The sequence below is a fragment of the Haliotis cracherodii genome, unplaced genomic scaffold (genome assembly GCF_022045235.1).
Source record: "Haliotis cracherodii isolate W230 unplaced genomic scaffold, xgHalCrac1.p SCAF_10, whole genome shotgun sequence".
NCBI lineage: Eukaryota > Metazoa > Mollusca > Gastropoda > Lepetellida > Haliotidae > Haliotis > Haliotis cracherodii.
The window spans coordinates 49,128,447-49,148,360 of NW_027266265.1; the positions used below are offsets into that span (position 1 = coordinate 49,128,447).

Here is a 19,914-nt window from a genome sequence, read left to right on the forward strand (position 1 = left end):
TTTACCAACAGTATTGTTACTAGCAGCTAGGGAGTGGGTTGACACAGAAGAAGGGATTAAATAACATTTTTGACCAACAGTATTTGTTACTAGCAGCTAGACCTGTGAAGATCCGGGCTAGAATAGTTCTTCAGCAACCCATGCTTGCCGAAAAGAGGACTTTGCTTGTCATAAGAGGCAACCAACGGGATCAGGTGGTCAGGTTCGCTGACTTGGTTGATGCATGTAATCAATCCCAATTTTGTGGACTGATGCTCATGATGTCAATCACAGGATTGTTTGGTCCAGACTTGATTATTTACAGACTGCCATCATATAGCTGGAATATTGCTGAGTGCGGCGTTAAACCAAAAACCAGAAAAGCAAAACAAAAATTGCTAGGTACTTGGTTGACAGAGAAGACGGTAATCAATAGAGGATATCAGAACTAGTCACAAGTTTCATAAATTTGGTATGAAATGGGAACTTGTTTAGTATTATTTTTTTACTTACCGCTTATTACTTTAAAAAGATCACTTCTGTGTGTGAATAGGGAGATATCTACGCGATCACCAGCAAAATCCTATTGAGTTTAACAGAATCATTCTTCAAACACGTCGAAAGTTGACAGGTATTAATTTACTACCATACAGGGGCCTACCTTTAGCATTCAGGGGTCCATCCCACAAAGTTATCATATCGCTAAGGTTATCGTAGCTCCCATATTTTATCATAAACTTACGACTGTTGTTACACTATGATCGCTTTTTGGAATGGGGCCTTGCATCACAACGTTTACAATCACGTCACAATACCCTATGACATAAATCGTAAAATTTGGTTGCAAGACACTCTGGAGAAACAATGCCATGTCGAGTGTGCATGAGCTCTTCTCGGTGATATATCATCTCTACACGCAATGTTGTTGAATGAGCCAAGGGATGTTGAGAGTTTTCAATATTTGTTACTTTGTTGGTCAAACTTGTTCCATTAATTGTGTCTACTTTGTAAACTTGTTCTGGCAGAACATAAATATGCGCTTTGTTTTTCATCACTGTGTAATACCAGCTTATTGTTATTAAACGGGTGATGTCTTCAAGGGCGAGTAATAAATAACACTATTTACCAACATTATTGGTTCCAGCAGGTGGGTAGTTAGTGGACATTGAAAAAGACAAGAAATAACATTATTTACCAACAGTATTATCACTAGCTGCCAGGTTCATTGGTTGAAATGCTTGCACTTGTTCTTCCTTTCACCATGGTAACATGGAAATCTGTTGAGAATACTTCACATGCTCAGTGCAGTTAATCATTAATTATCATCCAGAATTTTAAAACCAATATCTTTGTACATGTTGTATTTAAAAGTTCCTAATTATTGATAATTACTGCCGACCTGTATCAATAATTCAGTATTGGCAAAACCGACAATTTTGTGACATCCATTGATTTCTTGTAGATAGCTTTTAACAAATACAGATGGAATATGGCAAAATTTGGTAATTTTCTCTTAAAATAAACAGCAAATTGTTGAAATGAAGTCAAGAGTTATCCGGATTTGATGATCAAACATGGATTTATCTAGACCTACTTGAAAGCTCATATGCAGCCTCAAGTCTGACGCAAATGTCAGTAAAAAGTCCCAAATTAGAATGAAATATTTGCCATGTCATTTTAGTATGGTAATAACAATGTTATCACTTTGCAGAGGGGTCTTGCTATTCACTGATAGCAGAACCAGTAAACATGAACAGGCTTTAATGTTTAGTGTTATGGTTTTGCATTGAGTGGAAGAATAAAAGTACCCCTGAATTTATGAAAATAAGGACTTTAAAGAAAATCCCTAATTTGAACAAACTTGTTTTATATCCAATTTGTCTGCCTAGGGAACTTTGTTTGGAATCCTTGAAAAATCCCTGTCAAATTCTTTTGTTCGCAGGTGAATGTAAGTCACTATTAATATGGTCACGAGTAACCATAGTAACATGACATTTGTTATGTCCTGGTTTGAATGTAGGTCAGTGTGAAATCAGTTATGACTTTCATTTTTTGTTTTTTATTTTATTTCTCTTTGGAGTTACGAGTTTCATTGGTAAGTGCCCGGCTCACAGTGCCTGGCTGCATTAACAGAGCATGAAGTAAATATTCAGGCCCACATTTGTTATGTCCAGGTTTGAATGTACGTCAATATGCAGTACGTCAAAATTTACATTACCAAATTTGTTATAGCCAGGTTTGAATGTACGTCAGTATGCAGCAAGTCAGTTATCACATCACCCAATTTGTTATATATGTACCAATGTTTGAACATATGTCAATATGCAGTATGTCAGTATTCACGTGACCAAATTTGTTATGTCAACTTTTTAAAGTGGATCAGTATGCAGCAAGCCAAAATTTACATGACCAAATTTGTTATAGCCAGATTTGAATGTTCGTCAGTATGCAGCAAGTCAGTTTTCACATGACCAGATTTGTTAAATAAAGGTTTCAATATAAGTCAGTATGCAACAAGTCAATAGTTGTAAGGATTGAATATTGGTCGACAGTGTAAATGTGAGGCATGTCAAGAGTTACCATGGTTGCATCAGCATGTTAGGGTTCCAATGTAGGTCACATGTGACAGGTATGAAGCAAGTTAAGAATTTCATGACCATGTTTATCATGTTTATGTCTAGATTTTAATGTAGGTCAACGTGAAGTAGATTTAACTTTTGATCTAACAGTTGGTTTATTGATTTAGTTATTTATGTTTGCAGAATGTCTCTATGTGATGGAAAACCCACATCTGAGGGTATATTTTCGATTTAAACCCAGTATTTGTGTTTTATTCCAAGGATGAGAGTTTTAATAAAAATCTTGCTGCGAATAGCTGCAAGATTGCTGATTGGGTGTTTGGCAATAACAATGGAATATCCATATGTTAAAGCATATTTGACTAGCTAGGGATATCAACTACAGCTCTGAAGGAGAAATTAGTGTCGTAAAGTGTTTAAATGATATGGCTTCATGTTTGCATCCAAACTTATGTTTGAGCCTGTGTACAATATGAGGGAGGTGAACCAGTTTTGTTTTGGTAGACATAACGCCCCAAAATATAATTTGGTTTAGTTGGAGCATTTTTGACATTTTGTCTGGATAAAGAGTAATCATACTGTTTTTAACAGAATTAATATAGAAGCTTTACAGATAACAAGGTGCTTCCTGTAAGTAATCTTTGTTGTGCAAAAGAAACAGACTATTTTTTGATCGGATGTTTGAATAAAAACTTTCTGTTTCCCTGAGGTAGGCTCTTGTGGTACCTGTGAAAACCGCTAAAAGCCAACTCAAAAGGTGGTCTAGGTGCACTGGCCAGATTTAACATAGACAATATCATCATGATGAATAAACTAGAATATCATCATGATAATATTCTGTGATATGTAATCTAGATAATTGGCAGTTTGCTGCCATGCAAGTCTATGTAAGCATGTTAAGCGCAGTAAGTGGTATGTGCTTACCATGGTTAATGGTTAATTTGTGGTGAAATGCTTAGTAAATGTTTGCATTGTGTTTTTTACAGTTCGGAATCTTTTACAAACCAAGACTGACCCTAATGTTACAAATGAAGATGGACTGACAGCATTACACCAGGTAAGGCTTAGTACCTGTACATGTTGTTGGATATTGCCATCCTCAGAAATTCATTTTTTAAACTAGTCCAGAGGACTTGAGGGAAAAAATATATTGACCTAGTCCTGCTTGAATGAGACAAAAATGTTACTGTGCTTAATTTGCTGTCAGTTTTATTCAGTTCCAGTTTGTAAAAAAACTGAAGCATTGAGAACTAGTTCAGAATTATGGCTTATGGGGACTACCATCATTATATGTTTACTTGTCCTCAGCATAATTTAGTAGTCTCAGGCTAGCAGGCTAGTGCGAATTTCGGGGGCTGTGTTTCTGCTATGTTGGTGCCCAGTTGTTCCATATGTCTAACATGTCTCAATCTTCAGCAACCTGTGTTTGTTGTTAGAAGCGACTAACGGAATCGGGTGGTCAGACTCGCTGACTTGGTTGATGCGTGTTATGTTATCCCAATAAGGTGGATCAATGCTTATGATGTCAATAACTGGATTGTCTGGTCCAGACTCGATTATTTACAGACCGCCGTCATATAGCTGCAATATTGCGGAGTGTGAAGTTTAACCTCAAACAAAAAAACGAATAACATGTCTCAGGCGTTGCAATTTCTGTGCAGAGCTCTGTCCCTTGGGTGTGCCAGAAACCTATGATATTGGGTTCACATCCGAGGTTCATTATGATTCGAAATACCTCTGATTATGTGTGTCACTAAACATGCCAGAGTGGTAAACATTTTAGATCTACCTCCTTTAGTAGTATGACGCTGTGAATAATACATATCTTTTAAGGGGGCACGGGTGGCCCAGTCGTCTAAGGCCCTGCGATTCGCTGTCCAGAGTGGCGTCTCTTGGACACGCCAGAAACCCATGATTGTGGGTTCGAATCCCGGTTCGCCCCGATTATGTTTCTAGGTTTGTCAGCACCATACCCGTGTTCGTGGGTTTCACCGAAGTGGTAAACGTCTGAGACGTGCATCACTTCGGGCTTTCCTCCCACATTAAGCTGACACGTCGCGATATAACTTGAATACTGTTAAAAGCGGCGTTAAACCCAACTCACTCACTCACTCACATATCTTTTAAAGTGATGTTGAACTCAATACACCATGATACACTACTGCAAGGTTTTAATCTTGTGTTTTATGTTTCGGGGAAAGGGGAAATGAACAGCGTACCAGAAGCAGTACAGGGAGAATATGATGCACTCACTCACCTTATCTGCTCCATTTGAAACAAAAACATCTTGAACAATGTGAAAGTTATCCTTGTGTCAAGAGGGTATTTCATACTTGCAATAGTTTGCTGATCGTGCCTAGATATCTATGCATGCCATGAAGATATGAGTTGTATTGATTCTAGGGCAACTGTCCACAAGGAAAAATATATATATATATGTACATATATAATATATGATATATGATAACTAAATAAGAAATAGTTGAAAATAAAGTAAGATAGAATAAAAATATGAATAATTTCTGTTTTTTATTTAACACTATAGGCCTATATTTGGAATTGTAGAACTATCTTGACGTGCCATATATTTTTTAACAATCATTTCTTTTTTTGGCATCAAGGTGCATGAACATGAGAAATATTCTGTACATAACCATGATAAGTAATCTCACTCTTGATATTTCGGATGGATATGTAGTACGCCATATATACAGTAGCAGTATAAGAATAAATATGAAATAGTTGCATCAATTATTATTTTCCGAAGTTTGGTGGGGGTACTTGCGGTGATAGATCCAGCCATTTTCCCTGCTCGTACACACTCATACTCATTCATAACTCTCTTGTAAAGGAGGGGACAGAATACTGTAAACAGGGAATTTTTTGCGACCTTTTTATTATTGTGAGTTTTGCGAACGATACTCAATCGCAAAAATTAAAAACGCAAAAATAAGTATAAATAATACATACATACTTTATTCATTGCAACACGTCATCAAATGTTGAAATCATCAACCAGAACTACAAGTTACTCAATAAGTTAAAAACACAAATGAATGCAGAATGGTCACACAATACATCACAAATGACAGTGTAAACAGACCAGTTAGTGTCACTGTTACCTCACAGTAATTCTGCCTTCTTCCAACCTCGCTTGATTGCATCAGTGTCCTTTGCAATTTTGTCCACACATGACATGACACTGAGTTGAGTCAATTATCGTATTTGATAACTGGTCGCAATCTCTTCCGGTCAACTTTCCGGCCAACTCAGAAAAACTAGCTTCGGCGAGAAGCTGTCTATTGTTTGGTACGCGAGGGGTCATCTCAACACGGCAACTCGCAAAAATATCTCGTCGCAGTATTGTCTTTGGCGTGGTATTCGCAATATTTTAACGGCGCAGAAATAAAGCTGTTTACAGTATTCCAGTGGGCACTTCAATGTGACTTTCCTGCACTCATGTTTGTCTAAGAACATCCAGATTCAACTGAAACAGAGATATCAGTGAACATGCTGAGCGTTTTCTATGTATAGTGGTCAGTGTTTGCTGTACTTACAGTGTGTACCTGTGAAGACCTGCATTAGAATTGGTCTTTAGGAACTAATGCTCGTTGTAAGAGGATTGGGTGGTCAGGCTCGCTGACTTGGTTGATGCTTGTCATCGTATCCCAATTGCATGGATTGATGCTCATGATGTCAATCACTGGATTGTCTGGTCCAGACTCGATTATTCACAGACCGCTGTAATATTGCCGAGTGCAGCCACAAACAACCTACTTGGACTGTGAGTGAGTGTGTGAGTGTGGTTTGACACCGCTTTTAGCAATATTCCAGCAATATCACGGCGGGGGACACCTGAAATGGGCTTCACACATTGTACCCATGTCGGGAATCGAACCCGGGTCTTCGGCGTGACGAGCGAACGCTTTATCCACTAGGCTACCCGACCGCCCCTACTTGGACTGTGACCACCATGGACGACAAAGTCTAGGTGGTGCTAATGACTCTCATCATGAGTGATAATGGTGTAGATGTCAGCCTACCAAAACGACCTCATAAATATGTTGTTGTGGTTTCAATTACACTTATTTTTAAAATAGAGTAGGCAATGGTAGGTAGGTATGTATTATTTTTAATATAAACCTACGACCATGTTGGCGAACTGTTTGATTGGCATTGATTTACTCTTGCTTGACAATGGAATAAGGATACATACCGAAACATCACATCATAGTAGAATAATGAAGTTTCATCCGTAACATATCTTGTCCTTACTGTTTAGAACTTCTGTAAACTATTATTGTAACAAAAAGTGAGTACTCATAAAAAAGTTAGGGTCATCACCTGAGATTTAAGTTAGGGTCATCACCTGAGATTAGTGTTGGTCTGGAAATCGGACCCTCATAGCTAGTGTTTTAGGCCAAACGACGTTTATACGTCCAAAAACTAAGAAAAAGAATAAGGCACAGTTTCCTAATTGGCCGGTAATGGATTGGGTATGGTGTGTGTTACGTTATTGAGTTGAATGATGTGACTGATTTCGTATTATTGTCTAATTTCAGTGGGTTACCATGGTTACTTCTTGTTGACATATATATGATTAGAAATGACTTCAACATATTCTTGCATTTATGGCGGTATCAACATAAAAACCAATATGCACATTTGCATAGCGCAAAAAAAACAACAAAGGATATATCAAGTGCATTGTTACATTGTTACCTATTTGTGATTTTTGCATGATTAAGGGGTATCCTGGGGTCCATAGGGTCTCTATAGTATTTGAATCTAGAGCTTCCAATTTTTACTTTTAGCATTTGACAGTTGACTTTCCATCTCTGATGTGTATGTTTCCTCCATTGCAGTGTTGTATTGATGACAACACAGAGCTACTGCAGCTGTTGCTAGACCATGGAGCTAATGTCAACGCCAAGGACAGCGAGTTGTGGACGCCGCTGCATGCTGCTGCCACCTGTGGACATGTGCATTTATGTAAACAGCTGATAGACAGGTAAGCTGCCATGACCTGTGACAGGAGCATTTGACCATGACAACAGCTGATAGACAGGTAAGCTGCCACGACCTGTGACAGAAAAATGTTGACCATGACAACAGGTGATAGAGAGGTAAGCTGCCATGACCTGTGACAGGAGCATTCGACCATGACAAAAGGTGATAGACATGTAAGCTGCCATGACCTGTGACAGGAGTATGTGGACTATGACAACAGGTGATAGACAGGTAAGCTGCCATGACCTGTGACAGGAGTACGTGGACTATGACAACAGGTGATAGACAGGTAAGCTGCCATGACCTGTGACAGGAGAACGTGGACTATGACAACAGGTGATAGACATGTAAGCTGCCATGACCTGTGACAGGAGAACGTGGACTATGACAACAGGTGATAGACAGGTAAGCTGCCATGACCTGTGACAGGAGAACGTGGACTATGACAACAGGTGATAGACAGGTAAGCTGCCGTGACCTGTGACAGGAGAACGTGGACTATGACAACAGGTGATAGACAGGTAAGCTGCCATGATCTGTGACAGTGACTGCACTGCCGGGACTTTGTGTGAAATCTTAAACATTATGTAGGGCAACACCCTCCTCTTAAACATTGTATTGGGCAACTCCCTCCACTTAAACATTGTATAGAGCAACACACCTCCAGATAAACATTGTATGGGGCAACACCTTCCACTTAAACATTGTATGGGGCAACACCCTCTACTTAAACATTGTATGAGGCAACATACCTCCAGATAAACATTTTATAGGGCAACACCCTCCATTTATACATTATATGGGGCAACACCTTCCACTTGAACATTGTGTGGGGGCAGATCTTCCACTTAAACATTGTATGAGGCAACATACCTCCAGATAAACATTATATGGGACAACACCCTCCACTTGAACATTGTATGGGGCAACACCCTCCACTTAAACATTGTATGAGGCAACACCCTCCACTTAAACATTGTATGGGACAACACCCTCCACTTAAACATTGTATGGGGCAACACCCTCCACTTGAACATTGTATGGGACAACACCCTCCACTTGAACATTGTATGGGACAACACCCTCTACTTGAACATTGTATGGGGCAACACACTCCACTTAAACATTGTATGGGGCAACACCTTCCACTTAAACATTGTATGGGGCAACACCCTCCACTTAAACATTGTATGGGGCAACACCCTCCACTTAAACATTGTATGGGGCAACACCCTCCACTTAAACATTGTATAGGGTAACACCCTCCTCTTAAACATTGTATGGGGCAACACCCTCTTCTTAAACATTGTATGGGGCAACACCCTCCTCTTAAACATTGTATAGGGCAACACACTCCACTTTAACATTGTATGGGGCAACACCCTCCACTTGAACATTGTATGGGACAACACCCTCTACTTGAACATTGTATGGGACAACACACTCCACTTAAACATTGTATGGGGCAACACCTTCCACTTAAACATTGTATGGGGCAACACCCTCCACTTAAACATCGTATGGGGCAACACCCTCCACTTAAACATTGTATGGGGCAACACCCTCCACTTAAACATTGTATAGGGTAACACCCTCCTCTTAAACATTGTATGGGGCAACACCCTCCACTTAAACATTGTATGGGGCAACACCCTCCTCTTAAACATTGTATGGGGCAACACCCTCCTCTTAAACATTGTATGGGGCAACACCCTCCTCTTAAACATTGTATTGGGCAACGCCCTCCTCTTAAACATTGTATGGGGCAACACCCTCCTCTTAAACATTGTATAGGGCAACACACTCCACTTAAACATTGTATGGGGCAACACCCTCCACTTTAACATTTTATGGGGCAACACCTTCCACTTAAACATTGTATGGGGCAACACAATCCACTTAAACATTGTATAGGGCAACACCCTCCACTTAAACATTGTATGGGGCAACACCCTCCACTTAAACATTGTATAGGGTAACACCCTCCTCTTAAACATTGTATGGGGCAACACCCTCCACTTAAACATTGTATGGGGCAACACCCTCCTCTTAAACATTGTATGGGGCAACACCCTCCTCTTAAACATTGTATGGGGCAACACCCTCCTCTTAAACATTGTATTGGGCAACGCCCTCCTCTTAAACATTGTATAGGGCAACACCCTCCTCTTAAACATTGTATAGGGCAACACACTCCACTTAAACATTGTATGGGGCAACACCCTCCACTTTAACATTTTATGGGGCAACACCTTCCACTTAAACATTGTATGGGGCAACACAATCCACTTAAACATTGTATGGGGCAACACCCTCCACTTAAACATTGTATGAGGCAACACCCTCCTCTTAAACATTGTATAGGGCAACACCCTCCTCTTAAACATTGTATGGGGCAACACCTTCCACTTAAACATTGTATGAGGCAACACCCTCCACTCAAACATTGTATGGGGCAACACCTTCCACTTAAACATTGTATGGGGCAACACCCTCCTCTTAAACATTGTATAGGGCAACACCCTCCACTTAAACATTGTATGGGGCAACACTCTCCTCTTAAACATTGTATAGGGCAACACCCTCCACTTAAACATTGTATAGGGCAACACCCTCCACTTAAACATTGTATGGGGACAGATCTTTCTCTTACACATTGTGTGGGGAAGCATCCTCCATTTAAACATTGTATAGTGCATTGCTCTTCGCTGAAACATGTATATGTTCTATAAGCAATGGCACTTATCTTGACCTTGTCTTCAGGTTGACTGGTAGTACAAGTTACAGTTTAACGATAGGCTTAGATATTTGTGAGTGTACTTCATGGCCCATTAGAGGTACAAAAACTATTGTTTTCTTTCAGGGGTGCTGAGTTGTTGGCTGTCAATGCTGATGGCAACATGCCATACGACATCTGTGAAGATGAGGAAACGTTAGACTATATAGAGACTCAGATGTCTATGAGAGGTACCCAGTCTTTTTTCAATTCTGTCGTTTGCACTCACCTTGACATCATGGTTATGCATGACTCTGCCGTTCTTGTCTTTCCATCCGATGGTAGTTAAATATCTCCATCTGAAAAACTATTGTGAACAATTACAATTGCACTTAGTATGATCTGTGTGTCCCTTATTTCAACAGAATAAGGATTTTCATTTTGGCCAAAGAAGATGGCTTGATAATTTATTCATGAAAAAATACAGACTTTATCTGAATGCGAAGTCTTCTTTTCTTGTATCTATGGACAGAATCATAAGAGACGTAAAGGCACCTTGTTCAAATTGATCTTGTAAAATTCAGATTGGTTGCCATTCAAAAATGTGAAACTGAAATCTGTAAGATATTGAACAACACTGTGGACACAGACATCTCAAATAAGTTAAAAGTGTTTAGCATAAAAGTTAAAGTTTAGGTAAATGATATTCATATTCATCTGCTATGAAATGTAAAACATTCACTCTGCAACTTGTACATCCATGGTTGAGAATATCTCCCAGCTCTTTAAGTCATTGGGGGGCGGTCGGGTAGCCTAGTGGTTATCGCTCGTCATGCCGAAGACCCGGGTTCGATTCCCGACATGGGTACAATGTGTGAAGCCCATTTCTGGTGTCCCCCACCGTGATATTGCTGGAATATTGCTAAAAGCGCCGTAAAACCCTACTCACTCACTCACTCACTCACTTTAAGTCATTGTGAACTTCTGAACCTGTGATGCTTGGATGATGAAGTGAGTTCAAATTATGTTAGACACTGTACATTAATCATATTAATTAACTTTATCCTATCCTCTCGTTGCTTTGTGGAAGGACAGCATGTGTATTAGATCCCTGTTTATGCAAGTTTTGTATGCTATTGTGGGCAAACATTTATGGTCTAAATGGTCATTTTGAAATTTGTTGATCCGAAAATTATTTGGCAATTTTATCCATGTGTTCATTCAGCTTGTTATAGAAATAGAATTGATAAAGAAAATATATAACCTACCATCTTACCCTGCTCTTCCCAACATGTGCGAATATTATTTTCAGACTAAACTTGATGAATGTGCAATGCTTTCAACAAAATTAAGAAAGTAATGGGCCTATATAAATTATATGATTACTAAAAGTCCTGTTTGATAGCTCATTGGTTGATATTCGTGACCAGATGAAGTCTTTGATCAAGTGACATGCCAATAGAATGTGTGTTGATCTTGCAGGCATCACACAGGAGCAGATAGACGAGACACGACTGGCCACAGAGAAGAGGATGTTGGACGACCTCAAGGCTGCGGGCAATGAACGCCGAGCCCTGGAACACCGGCTTGATGATGGAGTGACGCCTGTAAGTCTTTACATCAACTTGAATTCTCGCTAATTGACGTATGACAAAGAAGACACAATATATGGATAACGTCTTTTTTTACTGTGATGGCAACGTTTTGTTATGGATCCTTATATCGTTGGTAAGCAAGGGCAATGGTATATTGATCTGTACAGAATTGTCACCATTACAGTAAAATAAAGAAGTTGTTATCCATAAATTGTGTCTACTGTCTTACATCCACTGTTGTTGAGGCTCTGTGCATCAAGATCTGTATGGGAACCAGTAGCTCAATATGGTCTGTGTCTCAGGTTTCAACACAAAAATGGACAGCTAATTATATTTTTAAAAATATGTTAATGCCAATTCACCATGTTCTCTTTGATATTAGAGAAAATTTCAAAAAGTTTACCCGTTGATCCTTCGTAACTAACTCCTACCCATGTACGCAATGTCAATCAATAGGATCAACCCTTCTTCCGCAATGACTAGAAATGTTACGATATATATCAAACTATAGATGCATTGCTGTTGATTGCTCTACAATTTTAACATATCAATAGGAATTAAGACACCAATGGTACTGAAGATAGTGTGCATAACAATTGATTGTTTCAACAGACTCTATTAGTTATTAAAAAAATCAGCTTTGACAGTCAAATTTCAAACCTGCTGTGTGTTGATTAGCAAGGATTATGACTTCAGTTTAGAGTTACTTCCCTTTGGTTTGAGTAGCAACAAGAGGAAAATATCTGGCAATACTTAATTCAGTTTTATTACATTGGTTGTGTAATTATCAAGCCTTTTAGTTGTTTTAATACTATCGTAATACTGTTGCAATAGTGAATATAGCCCCAGTAGTCTCCCCTATTGAAGAGTAGAGTTAACTGTCAGTTTAGAGATGTCTGCTTGTGTTCTACTTTGTTGATTTTCACTCACTCTTACTTTTGTCCTCAGCTGCACATAGCCGCAGCCAATGGCTACATAGAAGTGGCCGACTATCTCCTGACCAATCATGTCGCTATCAACATGCGTGATGACGACTCATGGCAACCTATACATGCAGCAGCCTACTGGGGACAGGTGAGTTGCTGATGAACCAAACAGCTTGAAGTGAACTGTTGTCTGTTCCTGTTGGGGGCGGTGGGGTAGCCTAGTGGTTAAAGCGTTCGCTTGTCATGTTGAACATCTGGGTTCGATTCCCCACATGTTTTTAATGGTGTCCCTGCCATGATATTGCTAAAAGCTGTGAAAGACTTGCTCACTCACTCTAGCTGTTGGAGTCTGTTTGCGCTTCAAATATTCAAAATCATTTAGGTACAAGTAATATTGTTATGATGTGCTAAAATAATCATGATAATGATCACACTTCATGGTGTGAACATATATTTTGTCCTTAGTTCTCTTTCAAGAGCCCATTTCTGGTGTCCCCCGACGTGATATTGCTGGAATACTGCTAAAAGCGGCGTAAAACCATACTCACTCACTCTCTTTCAAGATGTATCCCTATGTTATTTATTGGAGCTGTTGATGAAAAAGAGCCTACATATCTTTTCCAGCCAGAGATTTTGGAACTCCTTGTCCAGAATGGAGCTGATCTTGATGCCAAAACACGAAATGGAGAGACTGCTTTTGGTATTTATCATGTTTATGAACCAACTGAGTTTACTTGGCTTGTCCTATGATTATGGGTTTGAATCCCGGTTCACCTGATTACGTTTCCAGGTTTGTCAGCACCAAACCCATCGTGATCATGGCTTTTACCAAAGTGGCAAACGTCTGAGACCTGAATCACATCGGGTTGTACTCCCACATTAAGCTGACATGCTGTGATGTATCTGCACTACTGTTCGAAGCGCCATGAAACCCAACTCACTCACTCACTACATATCTTGTCCTTGTCAAATAACTTCTGTAGTACTTTGATTTTATGGAGTTGTTCTGTAGGATATTGCACCCTCCCCAATATTATTTGGGGGTTCCTTATTATTCTTAGGTTATCATGCAGTGCAAAGACACAATAGTTAACATTTGTGCTGTTACATCTTACCACAAAGATGGATTTGCCCATGCTTTATTTTATCACCTCTGTATAGATTCGTTAATTCCTGACCTTGATTAAATATTGGCAGACGATGTCAATTGATCGTGCTTGTATCAAGCAGAACTTGAGCTTGCAGAGGAGAGAATGCTTGTTGTAAACCAAAATTGTGTAGAACACTTGAGATTAACAGTTGAAACAAATTTTTACTTGAATATTGAAACTCCCATTGTAAACTGATTTGCTTTTGTAGTGAATGGATCAGCTGTAACTTTGGTAACCACTTGATGTGTTTCTATCTATCTTTCCGTGACCAGATTTATGTGAGGATCCCGAGCTCAAACAGAAGATCCTTGACATGAAGGATGAGATTGAGACAACGCGGAACAATCGGTTGCCTCAGAGAAAACACCGTATTAGTACCAGAAGGTAGGAGGCACTGCATGCTTGTTTTGAAACCAGGCTACAGAGATGCACGGTGGGAACTCCACTGGCATAGAAGTAGGGATCATATGGGTTCTCAAATAGGGAGCTGAAGCAACATGTGGATGGTTCCTAGGGCGTCTAGGGCGTACGGGCTGGAAGCTTTTTGTAAATGGTGGTGCATACAGGTAGAGCACACTTAAAGATACCTGGACATACTCGTAGGCAGAGTATAAAGAAACGTGGGCATACAGGTAGGATCATATAAAGAAACGTGGACATACTCGTAGGGATCATATAAAGAAACGTGGACATACTCGTAGGGATCATATAAAGAAACGTGGACATACTCGTAGGGATCATATAAAGAAACGTGGACATACTCGCAGGGATCATTTAAAGAAACGTGGACATACTCGCAGGGATCATTTAAAGAAACGTGGACATACTCGTAGGGATCATATAAAGAAACGTGGACATACAGGTAGGGATCATATAAAGAAACGTTGACATACTCGTAGGCAGAGTATAAAGAAACATGGGCATACTCGTAGGGATCATATAAAGAAACATGGACATACTCGCAGGGATCATTTAAAGAAACGTGGACATACTCGTAGGGATCATATAAAGAAACGTGGACATACTGGTAGGGAGCTCTTAAAGAAATGGCGGCCCAGTTGTCTAAGGTGCCGCGGTTCACTGTGCAGAGTTGCACCCCTTAGGCACGCCGGAAAACTATGATTGTGGGTTCGATTCCCGGTTTGGCCCTATTATGTTTCTAGGTTTGTCAGCACCATACCCGTGCTCGTGGGTTTCATCGAAGTGGTAAACGTCTGAGACTTGCATCACTTCGGGCTTTCCTCCCACATTAAGCTGACATGCCGTGATATAACTGGAATACTGTTAAAAGTGGCGTTAAACCCAACTCGTTCACTCACTCTCACAGAAATATCTGCATGCAGGTTGGGAGATCTTTAAGAAATGTGTGCACACAGGTAGAGCTTTTAAGGATGTATGGCCATACAGGTAGAGTTTGTAAATGTGGGTATACACGTATTAAGCCTTTAATGAAACGTTTTTTCTATCGTCAAATTATGTTGAAGTTATTCGGATTTGTGAAATATGTGTGGCATGGGAGGCTCTTGATCAAGTAATCCCTAAATGACAAGTCCTGACACATCTGGAGACTGGTTTCAAATGCATGAATATATAATTGTGTATGTGTTTGATATTCACATGTGACACAGTATTTGACACATCAATATAACATAGAACAGTTATATCTTACAGTTGTCTGTACATTCATCTGGTAACTGCTAGAAACATGTGCTAGGCACAGATGTTCACATTTAGAAGATGTGGAAGTGTTGTCCCCTTGTCACAAATCCGTGTCACATTCGTGAATAAAGCATGTGTTTGAGTGGTGTTCATTAAGCCTATTGGTTGCTTTTTCTGGCCATGTAATCTGAAGTGAGCTTGTAGTAGTTGTCAACTGTATTGAAGGAAAGGACGAGTTGACGATGTATGCATTGTGACTTACTTGGAGTGAATAAGATTTGCATGGAAGTTGTTTTTGTTGTGTTGTCATACTGCTCAGGATAGATGTTCACTGACACAGTGTGTACTGTCCATAGAATGGCTGGATCTGCTGATCATGGCTTCAAATCCCTTATTATGGTTATTATCTTTGGTTTGTCTGAACCGGTGGGTTTCATAACTTCCATGGTCTAGCAGAGAGAGCATCTACCTGGAGTTTGATCCCTAGACACGTCATACCAAAATATATTAAAAGATGGAACTTGTTGTTACCCTACCTGGCGCTCGGCATTAATGGGATAAAACAAAAACTGGTCAGCTCAGTCAGTATGCTGTCTGAGTTGGGTATCATGTTAAACTGTGGTATGTCTTAAGGGGCAAGCACTATAAAATGGGCATTAGTTTGGACTAGTACAAGCAGACAAGCCCATACGTGCAGGCACATTTCTATACAAGTGCAGTGATATTGAACACAATATTAAACCCATTTTCATCTCATCTCGCCTCAATTCCGGCTGTCTTCCCATATCAAGCTCCCTACACAGAGACACTGAGTCAGACTACATTCCATTCATCGTTGTATGTTGTGTGTGTATGGGAGTAGTGTCTGTGTGTGCATCTTCCCTAGGCAAGGGAGTTAACTGACTGTCAAAGTCCAGTTTCCACCCTTGCTGAACAAGACTAGAATTTCAGGGCTCGATCGTAGCGCCAAGAGTGGCTATTACGAGTTATGTCCCTTCTGTGTTCCCCCTATTGACCAATCAGATTCCACCCCTTATATTACTTGCATTTGCTTCAAACAAAATGGTGGCGCCCAGTTAACACGATCTGATTGATAATCAAAATCTATATAGTGATAAAGTGGATCAAATCACGTTAGCACCTTGATTAAAAAGATGAAAAAATTTGAAAAATATCTATTGATCCTGAGTTGGCGGTACACATGCTATGCAAATCCTGCAATCGACTAAAACCTGTACTGCAGTTTACGAAATGGATGTCGATTTTATTACGAGATTGATTGGACTATGCGCAGACTTGTTAGTCCAGCCAAAATATGACTCCATAATTTCAGCCTAGTTCGGCAAGTGTAGAAACTGGACTTTTATAGTCAGTTGACACCCTTGCCTCGGGAAGATGCTGTGTGTGTGTGTGTGTGTGTGTGTGTCTGTGTGTATATTCATAGTCACATGTAAGGCGTGTATGTTGGCTAGTCCAACAATGCATGGGTAGATGGTTGGGTCTGTTGCATGACATTATTGTCCTCTGTAAAAGGAAAAATATTTCAAACAAATTAAACTGAGTGTCATAAGATTGTGATAAGAATCAGATACTGAAGACACTCTAAATATTTTGAGTTTATTTCATAATAGTATTCATAATAGTAATAGCATTTCCACTATCTTTGTAGTTATGAAATAAAGTTATTATATTATCTGTTTCCCTTATTATCATGGTTATTTTACCAAAGAATTTGCAGTATTGGATTTGTACTTGTTTCATGGCTGGCATCATCATGCTTATGTGCCCTGTGTAAAGCTAGGCTTGATGTTGGGTGCGATTATTGCTTGCCTGTATGTAGTGTCTTCTGCACTTGAACAAATGGAATATCTATACACGGTGGACATGATACTGATGCTACCTAATCCGTATGGTTCAGTGCTGTTGGCTGGCATCAGAACCTTTCTGTTCAATTAACATTTTGTAAGATCCAGCGAAAATCACCAAAGTGTAGTCAACTTGTTACTATTCTACTCAAAACAAGTTAAGGACCACCTGATTCTTTCATATTACTATATTTAATCAGTCCTGGCATGTCAGGTTAAGTACTGCTATATTACTACAGTTAATCTGTCATGGCAAGTTTGATTAAGTTTAGAAACATGAAAGAATCACTATTTTTAGTAGCATATTTGTGAACTGCAGTAAAGATATATTTTTTTAATCATTTTGTTCTTTCGGACACAATTGGCCAACCGTGCTACAGTTCTGTACAGAGCGGTGTTCCTTAGATGTGCCAGGAGATCCTGTTATCTGGGGTCAAATCCCTGATTTGCCCTAATTATGATCCTTGGCGTTTCAACACTGTAACGGTGCTTGGGATTCCAGCAGGGTGGTGAATGTCGAACTCCTGCATCACTTCAAACTTTCCTCCCACATTTAGCTGGCATTCTGTGATGTAACTGATGTACAGTTCAAAGCAGCGTAGAACACAACTCACGTATTGTGTTGTTGAATGCTGAATTGGATGACCTCATCAGCGTCCAGAGTTCATCAGTCTGACATTGTCCACAGTGTATGGGAATTCTTCATATGCACTCTGCCTGCCCTTCATTCAGATTAATTGTTTAACTTCTATTCCAGATTTCTTTGAGTTGTTTCTTGCCTTGATACATTTTACAAGACTACATGTGCATCCAGATAAAATAAATATATACTAAATATAAAAAACTGATTATCTATATTAATCTCTAATAAAACTAACTTGTCCACAGTCAGACTTTTCAAGCTCAACTGGCTGTCATGCATTTTCTGTCCTCTGTTCCTCTGTTTGTAAAACTCTTGATATCACAGCTTTTGCAAGTCAAACCAGTGTCTTGATATTTTGTTTGGTTAGGATCACATGACTTAAAAACAGAGTCTTTCAAGGGGGTTGATCTCAACCCTTCTGTTGGCATTTTGCTGTACCTAAGTTTTTATCTTAACTAGGGGTATTAGTTACTTTAGTGTTGAACTTGAATTTATACTTAATATAGAGGTTGTTGTTTATGCTTAATATAGAGGTCATCAATAAGTGTTTATGAAGTACTGTCATGTCTCTTCAAGTCCTTATCATCAATGAGATTTTAAATAAATAAAACTAGCTAAACTAGGTTGTAAGCTACTTGTTCTGTGTGTTTTTTCGGTGTAACTTGTAAAGGTCTTCAAAATTCAATGTTTGTTTGACAATCAGTTGAGCACAAACATGGTCTGAGGCTCTTGTCCTTCTGCCTAATATATGTACTTAACTGCATGCTACATACTTCCTACCTTCAGGTTGTTATCCATATGACATAGGTTCCACAATTAACTTTCCCTTAATGGTCTCTCTATCTCTCCAACCCCCCCTTACCCTTCACATGGTCTCTCAAAACCTCCAACTCACCTCACCTTGGCGGCCAATTTAGGGGAAAACAAGATATTTTTCAAACTTGGATTTTTTTAAATTTTCTTACTGTATTCGACGTAATAAGCGCCCTGCTCTAAAAAGCGCCCACGGTGATATTTGCTAATATATTGGCTAGTGCACAATCCAATTAGCACCCCTTCCTATTGATCAATGTACACAAGACTTATTTATTCGCGTATAATACGCACTTGTGTGTTATATGCACCCTTAATTATGGGCAATTAAATTCTGGAAAAATATATCTGTTGTATATAAACATTTCAGGCTGTCAGCATAAACCACGAAATATATCTTTCAACTCTGTTTTTTTTCACCAAAATAATATTCTAATAAGAGCCCCCTATTTCTAATTTTGAGAGCGCCCTTGGCGCTTATTACGTCGAATACGGTATTTTTGTAAGTTCTGTGGAATTTAGAAACTGTAGATTCAAATAAGGACTTTTACTGTTCTTTAGCTCCATATTTGTGGCCGAATATCAGCCTCTGAGCAGGCCTAGATATGTCCACTGTCATTCCAACACACTTTAACCTGACCAGATGGTTTCTCGATCTTTCCAACCCACCTTCAACTGCACTTGGTCACTCCATCAGTTAAACCCAGCTTTGATTATTACCCTTTGGTTCTCCATCTATCCAGCCTACTTTCAACACATCCTTGGAGTTCTAGGCCATGTAACAGTCACTGGTCCCACCTTTTACATATTATCCATGTGTCCAGTGATCATGGTTGAAGGTCAAACCTCTGTTGAAGGTTCTTTTGTACCCATGCCCAGTCTATCAGTTCAAATAACAAAGGCATTTTAGGCATGAACTTAAACCTGTAATAACAATAGGGCATGAAGTGAATCTTTTTGCCGAAATTATAAATTTAC

At 39.5% G+C, this 19,914-nt stretch overlaps 1 protein-coding gene across 9 annotated transcripts in view; it reads left to right on the forward strand.

Annotated features, from left to right (window-relative positions):
- Nucleotides 1-19,914, forward strand: part of LOC139454481 (protein phosphatase 1 regulatory subunit 16A-like) — a 57,868-nt gene that overhangs the window by 16,414 nt on the left and 21,540 nt on the right. For all 9 annotated transcript variants that reach the window (XM_071236218.1, XM_071236216.1, XM_071236212.1 and 6 more), the window contains exons 3-9: nt 3,545-3,615; nt 7,424-7,569; nt 10,432-10,535; nt 11,767-11,891; nt 12,828-12,953; nt 13,430-13,505; nt 14,229-14,340. In XM_071236218.1, coding sequence (XP_071092319.1) covers nt 3,545-3,615; nt 7,424-7,569; nt 10,432-10,535; nt 11,767-11,891; nt 12,828-12,953; nt 13,430-13,505; nt 14,229-14,340 — 760 coding nt within the window. The remainder of the gene's footprint in view (nt 1-3,544; nt 3,616-7,423; nt 7,570-10,431; nt 10,536-11,766; nt 11,892-12,827; nt 12,954-13,429; nt 13,506-14,228; nt 14,341-19,914) is intronic.